The sequence below is a fragment of the Eleutherodactylus coqui genome, chromosome 1 (genome assembly GCF_035609145.1).
Source record: "Eleutherodactylus coqui strain aEleCoq1 chromosome 1, aEleCoq1.hap1, whole genome shotgun sequence".
In the NCBI taxonomy this organism is placed as follows: Eukaryota; Metazoa; Chordata; class Amphibia; order Anura; family Eleutherodactylidae; genus Eleutherodactylus; species Eleutherodactylus coqui.
In genome coordinates, this window is record NC_089837.1 from 173,164,102 (window position 1) to 173,187,872 (window position 23,771).

The 23,771-nt window shown below is 40.3% G+C and overlaps 1 protein-coding gene across 2 annotated transcripts; it reads right to left on the bottom strand.

Moving 5' to 3' along the window:
* Nucleotides 1-557: 557 nt before the first annotated feature.
* Nucleotides 558-23,771, bottom strand: GCM1 (glial cells missing transcription factor 1). Of its 2 annotated transcripts, XM_066603882.1 has the most exons (6): nucleotides 23,590-23,771; nucleotides 20,720-20,972; nucleotides 15,417-15,488; nucleotides 10,345-10,457; nucleotides 8,954-9,082; nucleotides 558-1,869 (listed from the first exon to the last, which is right to left on the bottom strand). In XM_066603882.1, exons 1-6 carry the CDS (start codon nucleotides 23,659-23,661, stop codon nucleotides 1,396-1,398), a joined length of 1,113 nt encoding a protein of 370 aa, XP_066459979.1. In that variant the 5' UTR covers nucleotides 23,662-23,771; the 3' UTR covers nucleotides 558-1,395. The 2 variants fall into 2 exon arrangements, with proteins under 2 accessions (XP_066459979.1, XP_066459989.1); XM_066603892.1 differs by lacking the exon at nucleotides 15,417-15,488.

Sequence of the window (23,771 nt, forward strand, 5' to 3'; positions counted from 1 at the left end):
ATTACTGCTTTGCACATTTTGGTGCCCTAATTGTAGGAACGATATGAAAAAATATATTGCCTCTTGTGTAACGTGTGCTCAAAATAAGATACCACAATCTTTTCCGTCAGGACTTCGTCAACCACTTCCAGTCCCATCCAGGCCTTCGGGATCAATATCAATGGATTTAATTGTGGGTCTTCCAGCTTCAAAAGAAATGACTACCATCCTTGTTGAGGTGGACCGACCAATAAAAATGGTCTTAAATGTGTACCTATGAAGAGAATCACATCTTCCCTGCAATAAAGCATGGATGGGGATGTCTCGTTTAGGGGTGAGTCGAGACACAGGACTTGATCAAAATTGAAAGCAGGATGAAAGCCACCTTTTACCAGAAAATACTGCAGGGAAATTTGCATTTATCAGCTGGGAAGCTACACTTTAATCATAGTTGAACTTTTCAATGTTAAATGATCTAAAACATAAGACAAAGTCAACACTTCAAGGGCTAGAGCAGAAAAAAAAGTCAAGGTTCTGAAGTAACCATCACATTTACTCTTTTTAAAAAACCACATGCGTTCTTGGAAAAGCTATATGTGTTTATTTGATATGGTTCAGAATGCAGCCTCACATTAAAGAGAAAAACTGAGCAGTGTAGATGTGAATCAAGTAGCTGTGAAACAGTAAAACGCTTTTAGCTTCAGCAGTCCCCTCCTTCTTTTCTCTCCATAGACTTAGGCAGCATGTAACCTTACTTGTTTGCTGTTAGTCCATCTTGTCTACCCAGATGAATTTTAGCAATTTTTCTGAGTGAGTGAACAGGTTTTCTGGAAGAAAGGTGCCTCATCAGTGAAGAAAGGAACATTTTTCTCTGATAAGGTATATTGCAAAGTTTCTTTTGCCTGTGCTATTGATTTATGCAAGGCTTGTTAAAAGCTTATTGAGTATTGACCTTTTGAATCTGGATGGTTTAGTTTGTTATGTATCATATAACCTTTGACCTTTATAAATCAACATTCTTTCTAACTGCAGCATGATTGTAGTTTCAGTACACCCTCACTTTAGAGTACTACATTTGCTTGTGTTTATACATTTATTACAGATTAATTGAACTTCAGTATCCTTATTGTGTAAAACTACTCAAAATTTACCCCAAAAATGTGTGTTTTTTTGTTATATACCAGTAGTATTTTATTATATCAACATACTAATACTTAATTTTATTTATTTATTTAATGTAAAGATAAGGGATCCAACATACAAATGTTCTAGAAGCAACATTAACATGGTCTAGAACCAGTAATTTAGTTTTAATAACTTTCCTGTTGGTTTTTGTATAGTAGTCTGTCCACGCTGTGAAATGAAACAAAAAAAATTCTTTCTCATTTGAAGCAATTCCTTCTTTCTCCTTCAGTCTTATAAAGGTGGTGATAGTTGAGAACTGCAGTATCTATATAGGTAGGATTCCTCCTGGCTGTGGTTGTAGAAAGTGGGTAGATCATCATCTACACTGAAATTCAAGTTGACCATGTAATCTTTAGATGTAGAATCCAAACCTAATGAAGGCTGAAAGTTTGGGTACTGGCAGTTCTGCATAGGTGACATTATCCAGGATAAATGTTCAAAGGGTTCAGTAAAGTTGACATGTGGGCTTTTTACATCCTGCTCTGCCTTTCCGGCTTGCTGATCTTCATCACTTTGTAGATCAAAATCCATTGCAGAAGCAAGCCAATCTCCCTCATTGTAATGTTCTCTCCCATTGAAAATTTCAGTACAATAGTTGTTCTTCAGCATCTGCTCATTTCTTGATTGATCCAACTTCATATCATTTAAGTGACTTAAGGCTATGCTTGGGAGGTTTTCTTGGTTTATTGCTCCTAAGAAAGGGACCTTTAAAGAGAAATCAATTATTTTAAACATGGACCATTCCTGATTGTTAGAGAGAAGTAACATGTAGAATCAATAGACACAAGTTTGATTGCTACAATAACATGTACGATTTTGCAACATGCATCTTTCCACCATACCATTTATACATAAAGGTGCCATATGGCAAGTATATTTATGTAGCAAGTATTGCGTTTTACAACCCAAACTACTTTGTGGTCAAACAGACCAGCAGACCTGGAAAAATCTAAATGTAGACTGTTTTATTGTGTGTAGCAACCTTGGATTCTCATGAAGAGTATTCATTAAGTTTTTGGACATAGTGATTGTATGGTCAGAATATTTCCTGAATAAATAATGCACTATTTTATATTACGGATTCTTATGGATGGGCGATGCCAATTATGTGTAGGGTTTTTTTGTTCTTTTTGTTTATTTCAATGTCCAAAGCCTTGTGGAAAGGGAAAAAAGTTCTTAAAATTTTTTCCTGTTATAACGTTTAGATGCCACAGTCAACAATGACTGCAGCATCTGCAGGGTTAAATGGTGTAGAGGAGTGATTGGATGAGCAAGTCCTCATCATTTTACTCCTTTGCTGGGAAAAGTCCCATATGTGACAATCGGAGAGCAATTGATAGGGGAAGGGGTGATAACATGTACTAAAATATCAGTCACCCCACCCCTCTCAACTGCGCATGTGCTGGCCGGCAAATCGCAGCACAGGAGGCCGTGGCGTCCACTGTACTGCTCATGTGCTGGACAGCATATTGATAGCACAGGAGAAGACGAAGAAGACGCTGGACAGGTACGCAGTGATTAAATAGAAGCAGAGTTCAGTGTTCAGTACTAGTAAAATGTTGTTGAGCAAGTTGATGTGATGACTTCATGTACTTTTGATAAGTGTCCTCAAGGTTTTAGCCTAAGGTATAATTCATGTATATTTTGCTAGTAGAATGCCATAAATCTTCCTAACTACTAAATGAGATGTTAAAAAAGAAGGTATAATTGCACTAAAGTTCAAAATACAATGTTTAACTCTATTAATAGAAATGTCTCTCTCGGTCCCAATGTCACTGGAAAAGAAGTGTATTTTTACAGCATTTTGTGAGATATATACAGTATGAAGGCAAAGGCTCTCACTGATTGACTCACTGACAGACTTGTCACTAATTCTCTAACTTTCCGATGTCATACAAACGTGAAATTTGGCACAACCATAGGAGGTGAATAGGAGAAGTAAAGTGGTCGCAACTTGATTATTAAATTCTAAATGCACAAGTAAGTGACCCCCTATGTTATGTGTACCTAATCTAATTCTCTAACTTCCGGGTGTCGTACAAATGTGAAATTTGGCACAACCATTGTTTAGGCCATAAATAGGGAAAGTAAAGGGGTTGCAACTTGATTATTCAATTCTAAGTGCAAATGTAAGTGACCCCCTATGTAATGTAACTAATAACACACATCTGTACTATGCAAACATTACATTTGTCATGACCATTCTTTACATCCTAAATAGGAAAAGTAACAAATTCAATATTCAATTATAAGCCTGAAAAACTGTGTGAAAATCCACGATACATGACATAGTTCTTTTATCAGAAATCCTAAATCCTAAGGAAATGATTTGTATACTGAAGACAATCTACCTCACCTCTATGTGCCTTAACTGAGGAGAATCTACCTCACCTCAATGTGTATATACTGAGGAGACTCTACCTTTTCTCTATGTGTATATACTGAGGAGAATCTACCTCACCTCTTTGTGTATATACCGAGGAGAATCTACCTCACCTCTATGTGTATATAATGAGAACAATCTAACTGGCCTCTGTGTTCATATACTGAAAGGCTGTAAAGTATATAAGGAAGCGGCCATGAACTGCAGAGATGGAGCATGTCTTTAAGGCTAAGAAGGGGCTGGAACCTCAAGTCTGGAGATAAATTTGAATAAAAAGGTATGTTACCTTTAAGGGTAAAAAGTGAGGAGAGTGAGGCGGGGGGGCACATTCTGCAGAGGGACATCGGTACATGCAGTCTGAGGAGAATCTAACGCTCCTCTTAGTGTATACATATTTTATTCCTCGGTTCCTCTGAAGTAACCACCATTTCATAAAATTTTCTGTTTGAACAACACGTAAACACCTGTACCAAGTTAACTCGGGGACGCTGGGTATATCAGCAGGAAGATAATAATGCAGACTATGTCCAATAACACATTAGAGCACATAGTATTTACTTAGACTGGCAGGTCATATGTAGGTCTAAGTAAACTTTATACTAGTGTTCCTGCCACAAATGTATTAAGAAATTTCGGCTCTCAATACATTTGTTACATCTGACTATAATATACTCCAGTAATCGAGTAAATTTGATGGTCTGCCAACCAATCTTAGAGGGTGTTGCATAATGCATAAAATGTGTTTATCCTTATGATGCTGTCAATGAAAAACATCACCAGCACCAAATGTTTCTTTTTTTAAAAATAAAGCCCAAACTTGCATTGATCCGCCACCATGCTTGATAGAAATGGTTTGCTTCAATGGTCTTACATACTGTTTTCTGTTATGTTCATATATCTCAGAAATAGAGATCATCCTTTCGGACGGTTGAGTGTTTTGGATGTCTATGGAGCCTGGTTAGCTGCTGGCTGAGAAGGCTCCTTAAGCTATATGGATGGAGTTTATTTCTGAGTAGAGATGAGCGAGCACGTTCGGATAAAACAGTTACTTGAGCGAGCATCGCTCTTCTCGAATAACTGCTCACTGGTCCGAGCGTGCACGGGGGGCGGCAGGGGTGAGCAGCGAGTGGCTGGGGGTAGCAGAGGGAGGGGGGGGGAGAGAGAGATCTCTCTCACTCTCCCCCCTGCCGCTCACCCCTGCCCCACATTTTCAAGTTCACCCAGTGGGCCAGGGTTAACAATTCATAGATTTTCTTTGTTAAACAATTTTCAAGTCCAATGTTTGGCCTTTCCCTAGTGTAATTAATCAGCTCAATCACAGTTTAATATTGTTCAACACAGTGTTGCTCATTTTGGTTGGCCGGCGATAAAATCATTCCGATTTTCGCAAAATCGAATTGGGTTAGCCCAAACCAATTTTTGGTGAAAATCGAATTTCCTGTAATGCCTACTGCAGAAGTCAGCATGCAGCCAATGCAGCAGCCAGGGTGCCTTTCTGATGCCACCAAATGTGTCCTCCATTTTGCATATGGGTAGCAGTTTCATTGTAGGCTTGCATCACATGAACTAGCCATATATAACATAGGCATAGTGTAACCAGCGACCATTTTATAGTTGAGCACTGGACAGAGAAGCTGCATCACATTTACATGCCTATAAAAAGTGTGTTCTGTTGTTAATAGGGACAAATATTCTGCAGAGGATATATTACTGCTGGATGTGAAAATTTGTATACTAACAGATAACTTAAACAGGATTCTATTGGAGAGAGCAGAGAAAGTTTCTGCATCACATTTATATGCCTATATGAAACATGGTCTGTACATTGGGAGAGGGTATATTTCTGCTACTATCAATATATATAGCAGCGTAGCAGACAGACAAACTACACTTTAGTGTGGGGAGTATTACAGTACTTTGTTTGTGGTCTCAGTCATTGTTCAAAGTCTATGAATTATTTACAGATTTTATGCTAGCAGTGGGGATTGGGGAATTAAACTATGCTGCACCAAACAGGGACAGCTCACTAAAATGCAAGCTATATGCTGTAGTCTTCTATTCTCACATATCATGCCTCCCAGGGATTGGGGTTTATTTAGTTGGAGGTGCTTTTTTTTGTTAATCTATAACTAAAGAAAATCAAACAAGGAAGTAGCAAATACGCACAATGCATATTAGCGGCCTCAGACGTCATTCAAAGTCGCCAGTCCTGCCCCTACGAATTTTCTGCAGGCCTTATGCAGCAAGCAGGGGTTTTCTGCAAACTACAAAGTTAGCTGAAAAGTTACATGAAACTACAAAAAAGTGAGCAAAAAAAAAACTAAATAGAAAAAATAAAAAGGAAGCCTAAAGAAAGCAAGCATGTTGGTGGAGGTGGTAGATGGGCCAAAATGGTACTTCAAGTTTCTCCCACTGAAGCAACTGCTCCATGTTCTGCAGGAAGCAAGGGAAGCCCACTGCCATTCCTTAGAAGTGGTTCTGCCCGTGCTTTACATCTCCAACACAACCAAAACAGGTTGTAGAGTGGATGACACAGCATGCCTTGTGTACCACCACCTATTCTTCCTTCCAGTTACAGGCACACAGCAGTAAATCTGCACTAATCAACCATGAACATTCCCCCTCTACTTCACCCCATGCCAAATTCCCCACAGGCCTCTGAAGCAGGCCACATGGATCAGTCTGAGGAGCCATTTGATCATTCAGCGTCATGGATGTCATCAAGGCAGTCCAAGCACCGAGAGGAAGAAGACCAAGGCACTGAATGCACTGATGCCAAAGCATTTTTTTCTTCCAAAAAGGAAGATAAGGGTGGGTCAGTGTAAGTGATCGGCCCCCCAAAGACAATGAGTACTTAGGGGGAACTGGAAATTGTGGAGTTGCCAGTTCCAATGCTCGCTGTGACATAGAGTCCACTCAGGAAGAGCAGGACAAGAAAGAGGAAGAGAAGTTGGAAGATAATGAGGTGCTTAACCCAACATGGACAGACAGGGAGAGTCATGATAGCAGTTTTCAGGGAAAAGAGGTGGACGTTGCAGAGCAGTACCATGTTAAGACAGGGAGGAGGGTCTTGCAGACAAACGTAAGGACTGTACCGTCACCATAAGCTACTACAAGTCGCAGCAGCCCCAATATCAGGCGCGCTGATTGTTCAACTCACAGGACTTGTGCATCCTGCGCATTCTTTGAAACCACATGTGACGACAGAAGAGCGGTCACCTGTAAGATCTGTTGTAAGCATTTAAAATATGGCAAGAATGTAAAAAACATCAACACGTGTATGAACAGCCACATGAACCCCCACCATCTGCTGCCATGGAGAGCCCACCTGGGCCAGAGGGAAAGTTGTCATTCTGCTCACTCTGCCACTGCATCTCCCTCCCTGTACATGCAATAGCATTTGAGCAGAGAGGCAGTTTTGTGTTGGGGCAGTAGCACATCTACTTCAGACCTCTCTTCCACAATTAGTGATTGGGCTGCAAGTTTCAATGCCAACTGTGAGAAACAGAGAGCAGGAGTTGAGTCGCCTACATCACCCCCACCATTACTCCACATTTATCCTTTTGTGTTTCCTTCTACCTCCCTCCTCCTCCTTCTATTCTTTCACTTCTTCATACCCCCTTTCAACACCCTCCACATCGGCACAGATATCCGAATGTGACAAAGTCCGACCTCCATACAGCACTGCATGTGGTAAATTCTATGTGTATGGCGAGACCCTCTTAGGCCTGAACTCAAGGGATGTGGGCCATCACCCTTAGGCACTTTGAAGTATATGAGTGCTTTTATGCTAAAGTGTTTGCAGAAGGACTGCTGCATAGCCCACATCAGATCATTACTAACCTGCTACAAGGCCAAAATAACAAATCATTCTAGCAGTGGAGAAAGACTGCAAAATGCAGCATGGTCAGGACAGACTATTAGACAGCTTGAGCACACCATTTCCTCATGGCCACAGGGATGCATCTACAGTGGATCGTGGCTCTACAGCTCATGGCGATGAGCAGGGGAAATCTAACAGAGCTATGACATAGTTTTTTCATCCCATCGCAGCCTACAATAAGAGCACAAAGTAGGACTTACAGTCACAGGCAGCACCTATCCATGATGGTCCAAGAGTATGTCAGCTCCCACGTGGATGTACTCAGACATGGTGTTTGCCCTTTTTACTGTCTAAGCTAAATTAGTGGCCAGTGGTTGCACAACATGTTTAAGAGGTGCTTGCCTGCCCTGCTGCGAGAGTTCTTTCAGAAAGGATGTTAAGGTTCAAACCCACAACCTCCTGCACTCCAGTCAGCAGTTCTCTCCACCAGGCCATCCAGGTCTTGAACAGTTCCTCTGTTGAAACATAGTATCGTTTTATGTTCCTGCTAGTCTAGTTCCTTCCTCCCTGTCCTGGCCCCACCCTGCTGCTAGTTGGGATTTCCCATAAAAGCCTGTCTCTGACACTCCTTGCCTGCATGATTATTGTGCTCCACCAGCCCTTGATAAAGCTTCACTTCTGCCTGCTCCTCTGCTATTCAACTGCGACTTTCTGATACTGACTCCTGGCTCCCTTCTGACAACACTACCTGCCTCCATCATTTGTACAGCTTTTCCTTGGAGTAGGGCCATGGTGGGCTGTCCACCTGGTAGAATTTTTATTTGTAAATTTTATGGCATTACTTTTAAAACACACAGCACACCTGCTGTCTTGCGTAATTACATTTTTGGTAGCTTTATAGTGTTGTGTTCAGCTGGCAGAATTTGTCTTTGCAAAGTTTGTCATTCCTTTTAAAACAAGCCATACACCTGTTGTCTTCGTTGGTTTAATTTTTGATCTAGGAGACTCTATGCAGACCTTCTTTTGTTTTCACTGACACTCCTTTGCTATGATTGACCTCCTACACCAATGTACACTATTTTGACCCATTTAGGGGAGGAGCACAGCGTTCCTTAGATGTGTGGCTATATTCCCATGCAATTTGGAGTACTTTGACTGCTTTGGGGACCTTTTGGAGGGCAAATTGGTGAACCTGATTTTTACTTCCATTGACTTTAATAGCAGACAGAATCGGCTGTCCTGATTCACAATGATTTTCGTGAAATTGGCCCAATACCAACACAAACCGATTATTCCACTAATCCCTCATCTCTATTCAACACTACTCATCTCACACACACATTGAGAGACCATAAAGAGCCTCTTCACATTCTGTGTTCAATGAACTGACTCTGCACTACATTCAACATTCTTAAAGGGTTCTTTCCAGGTTTCTCGCACACTGAAGGAAGAGAAAAAACACTATCCCTATCAAAATACAATTTGTTTATTACACTGCACTTTTTGACAAATACCTGTCTATTAGTAGCTGCACTTATACACTCCCACACACCCAGGGTCATAACAACCAAACATTATAATACCTTTATATTCCTGTCTTTTTTAAGCTGTGAGGCAGTTGATACATTAGCTGTGCGCTTCTTGTGGGCAGGCTTTTTGCCATCTGATTCTAATTTGGTTGCTGGTTTTGGATGGTCATGAACACCTTTTGCCTTAAGAAAAATAAAATATAAATATAAATCTCAGTATCATTTAACAACGTTTCCAAATAAAATAAGAAGAATAATGTAAGTAAAGGCTGCTTACTAGCCTGAAATAAAGTTTAATGTTTTCATTTACAAATGTAAAAATGTGTGTAAACTTTGTGAAAACAGATAGTTGTTACTTTATAGTCTAGTATATTTGAGATTTATTTTTAATAAACTTGAATAATATTTAATTTAGGATCTCTGAGAAAACACTTCAGAACAAAATATAGTTGTAGTCGAGTATGTACTGTAACATATGGCATGTGCCTGTAGGCAGCTGCTTTTCTCCATCCACTTAAACTATTTTGGTTGGTACATAAATCCTTTTATTGATAGTCTTACATAGATCAGTCCATTCCCACATCCTATAATTCCTCAGTCCCAAAAAGAACTATACACTCAAGGTTGAAAATTATATTTTAAATTTATAATGTTAAGGATGGTTTCACATCTACACTTGGGGTTCCTGTTCTGTTCGGGGAGCTGGGAAGGGGAATCCCTGTGGCCGAATGGCTCCATTGCAGGATAGAACCAAACAGAGTTGAACGGACCCCATTGACTATAATAGGGTCCATTCAGTTTCCGTTCAGCTGCCTGTCTTTTAGACAGAAGAAAAAGTGCTTTTTCTTCTGGTATTCTGGTATTTTGCTAGCATGAGGATTTTATGTGCCTAGATTACATGATATTAGATATCAAACACCATAGCAGAATATAATATAACATGACACTGGGTATTAAGATTAAAGAATATAATCTAGGGATTTTTGAGAAATGTGATATTAAACGGAATTAAAACATGCCTAATATGTTGTTCCTTCGGGAAATATGAGATGGCAGGGTGTCTGACAGAGGCTTATCGCTCTCTCCCTATTAAAATAAACACACACATGGAATCTCCAGGTATTATTGAGTTGGCAGCTCTTAAAACTGTAGTATTGTTTTATTTAACATTGTAAATAGACCTGCGGTACATAGAAGGATCATGACCGATTTTCAGTGGAAGGGATATAGCATGTACAACCATGTTCCAGAAAGTAAATCAGTGGGCACTTACACCATAAATTGGATATAATGCCTCCCCCTTACTGGATCACCAGATAAGTACAGACAATTATAAATATAATGTTGGTATTCGAATAATGTTATAATTCCATCAGTTCAGTGTAAAACAGAAATATGAGTCTAGTAAAATTTCATCCCACATAAAAATTTTGTTTGACACTTACCTGAAAGTATATGAATGTCCCTTCATGTCTCCAAAAGTTGGTAACTGGAAATCCATCATGGCCACGACACGACACCAGTTTCAATGAGCCTTTACAGTTTGGGCATAGTTTACCTAAAAGATTTAGTAATTGTATGCTAATGTTGAGCTCAATAACATTGATATTTTGTCGTGGACACAGCTAATCGTTTTTCAGAAGAATATTTTGAATTGTATGTTTTGGATGTGCATTCCAGTGTGTATATATATATATATATATATATATATATATATATATATTTATTTAATCAAAAAATCCTTATTGCTATTAACTGCATAAGAATTCCAAATTTATTTAATTATTTTTGTTACAAAAGCTAATGAAGCATTAGGAGCTTGTACATGGCAAAGGCTGGCTACCCAAATTCCAGTTTCAAAAAATAAGTGCATCACTTAATGTGCTTGACCAAAGTAGCAAATAACTGTTAAAATTATTATTTTTTTTAATTTTATTTCAGTATGTTATTTAGGCTGATGATTAACAGAAGATAATTTTCATATTCCCACTGCATTCTGGGAAGAGTCGCTGTGAGTGGGAGGATTGATGGATTTAGCCATTTCCAGCTGCAGAGACTGGAGCTGCAGGAAGATAATTTGCATATTCCCAATGCATTCTGGGTAGAGTTGCAGTGTGTGGGATGATTGCTGGGTTTAGTAACGTCTTATAGGTTAAATATAATTCCAAGAATTCTTAAGTATATTAGTAGTTTCGAAGTGGACATCAACTGACTATGTGCAACATGGAAGGGGATACTATCCGTATGGTGAGCTGTAATGTATGCTATATGTTTACAGATCTGCTAGAGGAAAAGACAAACATCACCTCCCAGAAATGCAAGCTTATATCTCTATTGGAGGAAGTCTTGAGGAGAGAATAGCTACATTGAAACCCATTAAGGAAGATGAGAATTTCCTTGACAGAGCAAAAGTAACTCTTTAGAATGTTTAAAAAATTTTTTTTTCGTGTACCTGCAGAAGCAGAGGAATCGAAGCATGTGAACGAAAGAAGCAGAAGGACCAGAGCACAGCAAACAACCATGCTGCTCAGAAACCAGTACCAGGCTCGCGCGCAGGAGAACAACGAAGAGGAACATCAAGAAATGATTTTGACCACAAAGAACAGTAATCACTCAGAATCCTCTTGGATGGAGAAAATAAGTGTTGTGAAGAAGAAAAGAAGAGTGGTGGTTGTGGGGGATTCCCTGTTGAAAGGAACTGAGGCAGCTGTCTGCTGACCTGACATAATCTCGCAAGAAGCGTTCTGGCTTCCAGGTGCACAAATCAAAGATGTGTTTGATATTGACTTATAGGCTATATAGACTCTCCAGTTCTACAGATCACTACTTATTCCTCTTGATACATGTAGGGACAAATGACACTGCAAAAAAGGACCTAGCAACTATCTGCAGAGACTTTGAAGACCTAGGCAAGAAAGTGAAGGAACTGGGAGCACAGGTAGTCTTCTCATCCATCTTCCCAGTGAATGGCCATACAATAAAGAGATGGAACAGGATTCTAGAGGTGAACAACTGGCTACATCAATGGTGCCATCAGCAAGGATTTGGATTTCTAGACCATGGAGAGAAAAGAGCTTACATGATGGAAACCTTGCTAGAGACAGGTTGCACCTTACAAAGACAGGAAAGCAGCATATATTTGGCAGGCGCCTTGCTACACTTATCAGGAGAGCTTTAAACTAGAACACTATGGGAAGTGAAGTGCATGGCTAGGCAAAAATATACAGTTAATGAATACAATTGAGATCCTTGCTATTAGAAGTGGAAGTAGAGGTCCAAGAGACACCGATCACAAACTAAAATTTTCTACACAAATGCACAGAGCATGGGAAACAAACAAGAAAAACTGAAGCTCCTAACAGAGTAAACTTGGTGGGATGATACACATGATTAGAATACAAGGCTTGAAGGATACAACCCCCAAAATCAAAAACAAAGGATAAATCACAGACTGAACATAAATAAACAGTGTGATACAGCAGCAAAAAAGGCAAACACAATTCTGGGATGTATTAAGAGAAGCCTGGGGTCTAGGTCACGTGAGGTAATTTTTCCCCTATACTCTTCCTTGGTCAGACCTCATCTGGAATACAGTGTCCAGTTCTGGGCACCCCAATTTAAAAATACTTTGACAAACTGAAGTAAGTTCAGAGAAGAACTACCAGGATTGTGAACAGTGTGCAAATCATGTCCTCTGAGGAACAGTTAAAGCATCTAGGAATGTTTAGCTTACAAAAAAAGGCTGAGAGAAGACTTAATAGATGTCTACAAATATCTGAAGGGTTGTCACAGTGCAGAGGGATCAGCTCTCTTCTCATTTGCACAAAGAAAGACCAGAAGCAATGGGATGAAACTGAAAGGGAGGAGACACAGATTAGATTTTAGAAAAAAACATTTTGACAGTGAGGGTGATCAATGAGTGGAACAGGTTGCTATGGGAAGTGGTGAGTTCTCCTTCAATGGAAGTCTTCAAACAGAGGCTGGACATGATTTGGGATGATTTAGTGAATTCTGCATTGAGCAGGGGGTTGGACCCGATGACCCTGGAGGTCCCTTCCAATGCTACAATTCTATGATTCTACATGACATGATGTTTGTCTATTGTAGGGAATTTGGGATCTAATTTCTTGAATAAAAATCCAATTAAAAATACTCTTAGAAAATTTTATTATTTCTCTTTTTAAATTTTGAACTGACATTAGAAGATAACAAAATGTCAGTTAATCTTAAAGTATATTGAATATAGACTGTCTTATAGAGAGACAAATGAGTGTACAAGCATCAATCTATAAGGTCCTGCTCATTCTAACTTCTTAAAGAGAATGTATCACCTATACATATTTTCTTGTTACTAATTAATCCTATATGGTGAATATTTTCTGCTTTTAATTCTTTATTTTCTTGTGCATGATAACACTGGCCAACAAAATTGAAAACATTTTTTGGTGCCGGGAATGTTACAACTGATTTAGTGTATGTTTGGCCTATTATTTACGTATAAGCAAACAGTTTCTCTCCATCAGCTATAGTTTCAGCGCATACGCATGGCCAGCCACGCCGCGTCACATCACCAATCTTATTCGTACATTTAACTTGTCCCAATCGGTAGTGAGGAACAGTTGTGTACATTTGTCGCCTAAATCATGCTGCATACAGCTGCAAAACAAATTTCCATGCATTGGATTCCAATGCATCCGATCACATGGCCGTATTCCTGAGACGTAAAAGCGACCGGCCAGGCCAGTATAGCACCGGGCGCTCACGGGAGCCCATGACAGCAACCGCAGGTGGGAGGCAGTTTAGCAGCGTGGGACCTGGCCCGCCCCTTGTCCACAGCCAGCAATGGGAGGAGGTGGTACGGGGTGTCGCTTAGCTCCGCCCCCTCCCATTGCAAAGAACAAGCTGGAAGGAGAGCAGATGGAGAGCTTCTATGCCCCAGATGGTAGTGTATATTGGCCGGCCGTGGGAAAGAAGTCTAAGAATATTTTATTGTTTGTCACCATGCTACTAGAGATACCTGGGATGATTATAAATGATGATATTTAACAAAGCTAGCATCAATAAAAATGCCATGTATCCATGTATCTTTCAATAGACAGAGTTGGTATGAGGTTTCCATATCTATATTATTAGAGCAATGCTGCTCTACTAGAAAAATAAGGGGAATGGTGTACTGACTCCACTCAGAGAAATGGGTACAGAACAAATTCACATCTAGTAGCCTTCCAACAATGAATAAGCTGTTGATGAGCCATAAAAATTCATTAGAATACAGACTTTCAATACTGCGATCTATGCATAGCTATCATTACAAAACTATTGGGGTTCATTTACACCTAAAGACCGTTCATAGTTGGCCATAGCGAAGAACTTAAATGGACACTGATTTTTCACACAAATTATAATCATCTAACAGCCTATGTGTGTATCATCAATCTTGTAATATACTTGCCTTAAAGAGGTCGTTATATAAAGTGCCTCTTAATAGGTCCCCCATCATAGCAAACAGCTGATACCCCTCTGCTTGTTCCTCGCTGCAGGCTCTGGTCTTCACTATGTTGTTGTTTACAGGCTGCAGTCAAACTGTCAGATCCTGTAAATCTTCTTCTGCAGCCAATGACCGCATTTGTGCATGGCTCAAGCTGATTGCAGCCTGTAAAGGTGACGTCAGCCAGGAGACCGGAGCTGACGGCGGGGAAAAAGCGGGGAGTGTTGTTTGTTATTTTTCACAATGGGGGACCTGTTCAGATGGACTTTATATAACTCGGACAATCCCTTAAAATATATTTTGTTTTATCAATGAAAATCAAGTTTGTAGCGCCTGCCACTAGGGATTTCCCTTCTAACAGCTTTGCAATCCACTGCCTGTCATAAGGCATTTGACTTCTTTGGTAACAGGGACATGGAGTCACTACTAGTTACTGCATGCAACACAGGAGTGAGCATTCAGATGCTGCTTTGTAGCTGATTGGAGCAGGATTATGCAATGCAGCATAGGAAGTTTGGGAGGGGAAGTCCTGGCCAGTACAGTATTGACAGAATGGCTGGCTTAGGACACAGCTTTTAAGTTGACTGCAAACAGTAGGACAGAGAAAAAATAGAAACATTTACATGGAAAACTGAATTGATAGAGCTGAAACTAAGTGCAAGCAACAAAGCAGTGTCCAATGAAGACCTGGGCTGCTTTTGAAAATCTTTTGAAAACTTTATGGATTACTTAACTACAGGATTTATTTGAAAATGATTGTAGTACAATTAGACAATTTAGGTCGTCTTATGACCTAAGATATACAAAATCGGAAAACCTTCAATAAATATAGTTCTGTTACCTAGTTTATCCTAAGATATACAAAATCGGAAAACCTTCAATAAATATAGTTCTGTTACCTAGTTTATAATTTCTGTGAATTTAAATTTTGGTTGGAAGAAAGTACGTGTACACTTATACAGAAGAATGCAATAAACATATGAAAAATGAATGAGAGAGCCTACACGTTTTAAGGCTTATGTGACTTACCTCTGTTATTTCTCTGCTGCTCTCTCACACACTCTTTTTGTGTGTGTGTTTTTGCTTTTTCTTTTATTCTCTCTGTCAGAGGAATAAAAGCAGAGGAAGGGCTGTTTTTTGTTATTTAAATGGCTTGAATTAACTAATAGTATTATTTGTTTGATATGTATGTGTTTAAATGTCCATATATTATCGGTCAGCATAGATCACACCTAGAGATAAGCGAGCACCAAAATGCTCGGGTGCTCGTTACTCGGGACGAAATTTTCGCAATGCTCGAGGGTTCGTTTCGAGTAACGAACCCCATTGAAGTAAATGGGCGACCCGAGCATTTTTGTATATCGCCGATGCTCGCTAAGGTTTTCGTTTGTGAAAATCTGGGCAATTCTACAAAGTGATGGGAACGACACAGCAACGGATAGGGCAGGCGAGGGGCTACATGGTGGGCTGCATCTCAAGTTCCCAGGTCCCACTATTAAGCCACAATAGCGGCAAGAGTGCCCCCCCCCCGCACTGTCAGCGTAAAGATCGTTCTCCTCTGCCATAGCTGTAACAGCTGTGGCAGAGAAGAACGATGTTTGCCCATTGAATTCAATGGAGCCAGCAATACAGCAGGTTCCACTGAAAGCAATGGGCTGCCGGCGTGCGCGGGGATGAATTGTCGGGAAGGGGTTAAATATATAAGCCGTTCCCTGCAATTCATCAAGAAATGTGTTACAATAAAAATATATACCGGCGTATAAGGCGACGGGGCGTATAAGACGACCCCCCAACTGTCACCTTATACGCTGGCAATACAGTGGAGCAAAGAATAAAAATCATTACTTACTTCTTCTGACGTTCTGCGGCGCTCCTGCAGGCTGTTGCTCCCTCCTGGTCCATGGCAGAGTATTGCTTTCTGGACGCAGGGCTTGAAATCCCCGCCTCCAGAAACACAGCCAATCACAGCCATTCAATGACATCATTGTCATTGGCTGTGATTGGCTGAAGGCACGTGTGTTTCTGGAGACGGGGATTTAAAGCCCTCCGTAGAGAAATCAATGCTCTGCCGGGAACCAGGAGGGAGCAACAGCCTGCAGGAGCACCGCAGAACACCAGGAGGGAGTGACAGCCTGCAGGAGCGCCGCAGAACGTCAGAAGAAGTAAGTAATGATTTTTATTCTTTGCTCCACTGTATTGCCGGCGTATAAGGTGACAGTTGGGGGGTCGTCTTATACGCCCCGTCGCCTTATACGCCGGTATATATTTTTATTGTAACACATTTCTGGATGAATTGCAGGGAAGGGGTTATATATTTAACCCCTTCCCGACAATTCATCCTGCAATCGCCGGCAGCCCATTGCTTTCAGTGGAACCTGCTGTATTGCTGGCTCCATTGAATTCAATGGGCAAACATCGTTCTTCTCTGCCACAGCTGTTACAGCTGTGGCAGAGAAGAAGGATTTGTCTTCTATATGTTCTCAATGGGGTCGGCGCTGCTGCCGCCGGCCCCATTGAGCGCATATAGAGAAGATTTATGGCCTTAAGAAGGACCGTTGGGGTTCTTGAAACCTAAAATACTCCTAACACTCTCCCTATACCAGCTCCAACACGATAGCACTTTCCCTGAACTAATGTCAGAATGCATCTGAGGCGAGCCGCGGGAGGGGCAGATTTCAATACTCGGGTGACACCTAATCTCGCCAGCCACTCACTGCAGGGGGGTGGTATAGGGCTTGAACGTTGCAGGGGGAAGTTGTAATGCCTTCCCTGTCTTTCTATTGGCCAGAAAAGCGCGCAAATTTCTCAGGGAAGAAAGTGAAAGTAACTCGAACATCACGTGGTACTCGTTACGAGTAACGAGCATCTCGAACACCCTAATACTCGAACGAGTATCAAGCTCGGACGAGTATGCTCGCTCATCTCTAATCACACGCCAACACAGTCCTATGCATGCTGGTACCATTGACCATTTCATTGCAAGGCAAGTCAGATGTCTAAGTTTCAGTAATGTACTAGGGTACATGCGCATTCACTGTGGTCCAGCAGTCAATATTAATACTCTATTAGGGATTATCGGCTCTTATAAAGGAACAAGCACTGAACTTATTAAAGTTTTAAGCTTTACTACAAATGGTACAATGCTTCTAAAAGGTTAAAAAAGGTTATATAAAAGGCGGACCAGATGTCTAAGTTTCAGTAATGTATCAGGGTACATGGGCATTCACTGTGCTCCAGCAGCCAATATTAACACTCTATTAGGCATGATCAGCTCTTATAAAGCACTGAACTTATTAAAGTTTTAAGCTTTAATACAAAAGGTTCAATGCTTCTAAAAAGTTACAAAGAGGTAATATATAAAGGACATACATAACAGCAGAACAGTTGCAAAAAAACTAAAAGGAAATTAAAGAAGAATATCAGATCTTTCACTTATTAGATCAGCTAAGATCCAGGTGTTATCTTTATTTATTGTTTGAAGCTCTTATATTGATATGCCCACAATAAAAATACTTTAACAGGGGATATCCTTAGTTTTTTCATATAACAGTACTTGAGGGACTAATAACTCTAATTGTTGGTTTATTTCTCATCTAAGATGATAATAGGGGAACTGGGGAAAAGTTGAAGTTGCATTTGTAATTGATCAGAGATGGCAGCTTGGAAACTAATTGATCAATTTATAATCCCCAACTGATCAAGTGAGGATTGGAACTACTAGATAGAAAGTATAATTCCATTCAGTTACCAAGTACACAAATTCTATTCATTTCAAGTTCAGTCCATTTTAGTTATATAACTTTCACGGTTCCATTCTACAGATATTAGTAGCAGTGGTTGGCAGTGTTTCCATGCCGGGGCATAAATAAAAATCACGTGCCCTATAGCAAAAGTCAGAATTGCACCCCCACAGAAAAAAAATTAAATAAATAAATGTTTAATCTGTCACTTAACATCCAGGGCCCTCCCCCATTGTTAATAAAAAATGCTGAGGTCATTTGGACTACACCTTGAGAATTGACTTCAATTTTTTCATGGTCAGTGTACAGTATGGTCAGCAGTAGACTGTAACTCCTGGGCTCTGTCATCCCCTCTTGCCCTCGCATTTTATCCTCTAGCTCCCTGCCTTGTCAGCCCTCGCTCTTCCCTGTACATCTGTATCCTCAACACTCTCCTCCTGTTCTTTTTGTGATTGGTGTTACTCCAGCCCAACCCCCTGCTGCTCTAAGGTTGGGAAGGCTGAGCCGCTGTTGTGTATGGCCCTGTGCATCAGGTCCTTGTGTGCACAGATGGGTGGGCAGTCCTGGAGCACTTAGACCAGGGTGGCCAGGCAGCCCGTTGTATAATAAAGAATTGCAGCACACCAGAAATCTGTCCAGCAAAGGCAAGCAATTGATGGTGTGGCAGAGGAGATGGGGCCATCCATCCAGGCCCTCCTAGTCCATGGGCCTCATAGTAGTTGTGCTGTCTGCCTCCTTTGGCGGTATGTCACTGTTGCTATGCAGTGTGTGATTGAGGTTCTATGCAGAGCATATTTTAATGTATTAGCACATCATGCAAATGGTCTTTGGTTTCCAAAAATGCAGTTGTTGAATACAGTGATCCCTCATCTATTGCGGGGGTTAGGTTCCAGAAACCCCGCGATATTTAAAAATCCGCAAAGTAGCGGCGTTATATTTACACAAATCAATCTGTTGTGTGAACTGCCAAACAATCGCAAAGGCGAACGAATCACGCGCTTTTTAGCGACAGCAGTTAACACGCAATGAACAAATGAACAGCATGCTATGATTAGTGAGCCAATCAGCGCCCAGGATACAGAACACAGTCCATCAGCTAATAATGTTCCATGTACAATCTCGCGTTGGCAAGCGCTAGTAGTGTACTGTATTTCCTGTATGTATCACAAAATTCCGCGATATAGCGAAACACTATAGCCAAAACAGAATTATATATGATCTATCCAAAATCAGCAATCTGAAGCCGTAATCATTGAACCGCGATAAAGGCAAAGGATCACTGTACATGCCTTCTAACTCTTCATAAATGGATAGAAGCACAACTTATCTGTGGTACTTCACTCGCTGCAGCAAATCATTAATGTTAAGGTACGGTTGTAACCCCGTCCAAACCCACCCAGTCTAATGACCCTGTGAAGGGCATACAGCAGTAAACATGGCCCTTTAAATTTAGGATCAAAGGCATACAGAGTTTTTTCTATCACATTCTGCACTAATTTCACAGAAAACAATTGTGACATTGACTGCACATATATAAAGACATTATTAGCATTGCTTCTAGTGAGGAATAGCTCAATATATGTGATTGACAAAACCTACATCACAGTGCGATAATCCTTTACTACTCTGTAATATGGTGTCCTAGCTCTGTGTAATATTTATTTCAGGGTACTTTTACACAGGCCAACAATCACCCAGGGCAAGTGAGTGAGAATCGCTCATTTGTCGGAGTCGCTTGGTTTTCACCTAAAAATGGCTTGTTTAAAGATACAGTCATTCATCTGTGAACGTCTGCCCTTTTACTCTGGACGCGGGTTACAAGCAGAGATCTCTGTTGCACTCCACCTCCATTTAGTGAGCTATCATAGCTCCTGTATGAAAGCACAGGAGTCATAATTGCTGGGACAGCTATCGTCCCATGTAACAGTACCTTTAGTGACACTGCTCATCAAGTATATGATCTCCCCTAATACACCTGGATCCCAGATCCCCTCTGTACTATAGACTATAGCTATCATATGTCCCTTATAATAATAATCTTAATTTGTATAGCACCAACTTATTCCGCAGCGCTTATCTGGTCTTTCCTACACCTACTGCAGGCCAAGTCTTCTCTTCTGACCTTTCTTCTTCGATCAACCTTACACTGTGGCTCTGCACACCTTTTTTTGCATCCCCTGTAAACTTTCAAGTCTTACATGTCCCTACTATTCAATACAAATACTTGTGAATCCTGGTCTTGGAGCTTTGGGCCTGCACATAATTAAAATTTCTGTGTGGGCTCCTGGGAGCAGAGGCAGATGCCTATAGATGCGCTGAAGACTCATGAGTGCACAGAGCAGTTCCAGGCGGGCTAGAGACAGGGATCTATGAACTTTGCCACACAGTAACTATGGGGTGAGCGGTGGAGGAAACAGGAACCCTGAGAAAAGTTCTTAGTAGAAAGATATAAGAACCATAGGCTTTGGCGAGCAGCATCAGTAAAATTCCTGCACTTCTCCGATGTATCTTGGATTGTTGGCAGCTGTGGTTACATGTGCATGTGTATTTTCTCCCAAACTTGCAGAGTGTGTCCCTGTGTACAGTACTTACTTTGCTGCTTTTGACGCGCTTTGTCACAAATGGCGGGCCTTAGGTATATTTTCCTGCCATCTGCTGTTGTACAGTCATTGTTGCAGACAAGAACTCCAAGACAGGACTTCTTCAAGATGCGTGAGTTGTGATTGTTGGTATTCCGCATTGCCCAACCACTTAGGTGTCTTTGTGCATTTTTGTTTGTAGAACTATAAATATGCTTCACATAGGTATCAGGCCACTCTTGGAACCAATCTGTTTTCTCGAAATCCTAAGAAGAATAATACAATGCGCCTATAGGTTAATCATGTATTAAAAATGCACACATTTTATGATTTATAGAGATGGTCATGCTCTCTAACATTGTACAGTACATTAAACATTACAAATAATAAAGGAATTTTATTACCATGAAACACCAGTACCAAAACTTTCCAATATCATACTCAATGGGAAATCGTAGAGAAAGTGTAAAAATTACTAATGTGTGCTATGAACCACTTGTCTGGACCTTGAGCAGAAGTACTTTGGGACACGAGTGACCACAGAGTCTCCTATATGCCACATTTCCCATGCTAGTCAGTTCATACTAATTGAATTGGAACATAAAGATAAATCATTGTTCTGCTATGTCATTTACAGACTGTGATAAGCACAAAGAACTGGTAAGGCCAGTTCTATGAGGGATGAAATTAGAGTTGGCATTCGAGGCTGGTTGGTTGAGTCTAGCTGGAACATCCTATCTGTGCAGTGGAGTTGATAAGGTTGATAAAACAAGGAGACTGCTGACAAAATTGGACTCTTGTCACTCTACTGTAACAAGAGACAATCCTCAAAGGGTTGTCCGGCATTTTTTAAGTTAATAACATTTGCAGCTCTTATTTATTTTTTCAGAAACCTGGTAACCCCTTTAAATCGAAATAAACTGAATCCAGAGTCTCAGTAAAAAACTAAATTGTGTACAAGTCTGAGTCAAATTGTATTCTGCTTTGTAAAACAGTCTATAAATGACCTTGTTTGAAGTGCCACCCGGAAGTCATATTCACGATCGTATCCTTTACAACGCATTTCACCATTAAAAATATAGAATTTCATTCTCTGAAGTGTTTTTCTTTTATGAAGCTGTTACGTAGATGCTAGTTAACCCCTTCCTGTCTGCATCACATAAATATAGGTCACACAGTCACAAAGGGTGTATAGAGCGAGCTTGGGACCTGAGTCTGCTTCACACCCTGTGGCTATCAGCTGTTTTCGTTCTGATCACGACAGTTAAATATTTAGATGCTCTGGTCAAAACTGACCGCACATCTATAAAGCGGCCAGATTGCCCCACTCCTGGGATGCAAACGTGGCAGGTTTTTAGAGCTTTATAGGCGACATTTGAAAATTACTGTGTGCTGCAATACTAAAGTATTGCGGTATGTAATACAAATGATCAAGTGATCCGATCGCTAGTTCAAGTCCACTATGTGAACTAAAAAAGAATGTAGGAGAAGGTTTCATAAAATTCTTAAAACACTAAAAAATAATTACAAATATTAAAAGATCAAGCAAAACCCTTTTCCCACTATTTCCTACAAAAATCTAAACAATAAAAAAACATATATTTGGTTTCGTCATGCTCATAAATGTCTGAACTATTAAAATATTAAACTATTTATCTCTCCCCTTGTAAGATTTAAAGTACAGATGCTGATTTCTATTTCAGCCTTAAAGGGAATGTGTGAAGTAAATTGTTTTTTTAAAAAAAACATGTTTCCTAGCCAGTCACACACCTCAGCTGTTGGCGTGGGAGATGCACATAGCCGGGAGAGGCGAGTATAAGTTTGTTTAATATTTTCTATTAAAAGGGGGGGATATTTTTTTTAGGAAAAATTTGTGTTTGGAAAACTCCTGTAATTGGTTTGTTCAGCTGGAAGAAACAATTCCTTTCTTCATTGGCAGATTAAGTAAACCCTAGGCCCTGGGCTGCTTTGCAAAGTTGATCCCTCTAACCCTACCTCTGACCTGACATTCATGTCTATAGTTAGCATTACCTTTCTGTGGTAGCATAAACAAGTAGCAGTGGTGCCTCATTGATAGGGGCTTCACCATTGGGGAAAATGCACAATAGAATACAGTACAAGGCAAGTGGGTCAAATTTTTGCAAATCTTTTCCACATGCAGTGGATTTTCATGCAAGTAAATTGAGGTGCGCTATGGAGCATGTTAATTTCTCCTGCAGATTGAGCATGGATTAGTTGCAGATTTTCCACATTGACTTCCATGAGGATGTCAAAATGTGCAATAGATTTGCAATGGAATATATTGTTGTGAATCTTGCAGTGGGTTACCTGTGAATCCACAGGAAAATCTGCAAGTACAGATTCTAATTAGTTTTTTCTTCATAGGAAATCCACCCCAAACTCTGCATGATTTGGTGCAGATTTTGTCACTTGGGGATCTAACAGGGAATTTCTGCATCAAATCGGTAGCAAGTTTAACGGCTAATTCGACCCATTGGGTTTACCCTTCAATGTAGAAATATTTAAAAGGACAGATTTCAAGCATGAAACTATGACCACTGATAGATAAATAGGTAGATAAGTAGTTACTGTAGATATCACAATTATATCCTAGATACAGAATTAAGCATTATATATTAGACTATTCTATGCTTCTTCGTTAGAAAGATTGCTTAAATTCTAAATAAAATCATCATAATGTGGTTGCATAGATTGTTCCATTGCTCTTACACACAGCAACACTACATGAAGAATTACAAACAGGTATAGAGTACAAAGGTATTACAAAGTCCATGAATTTTAGAGCCCGATGTGATGTTCAATGATTAAACACTGAATGTGATAAGGAGAGAAAATGAACAGTTTGTATGATAAATGTCATACCTGTGGAAGCTTCATATCATTAATGTCCCAGTTCAGAACCTTGTTTTGGGACAGTGGGACTTTTCGTTCCATTGTAGAATCACTATACTAAAGCTTGCTGCGATCGCTGGGGGTCTGTGAGCAGAATGTGTGCTTTAAGCTAGATCTGACCACTTCCAAGCAGTTGTGACAAGGAAGTCACT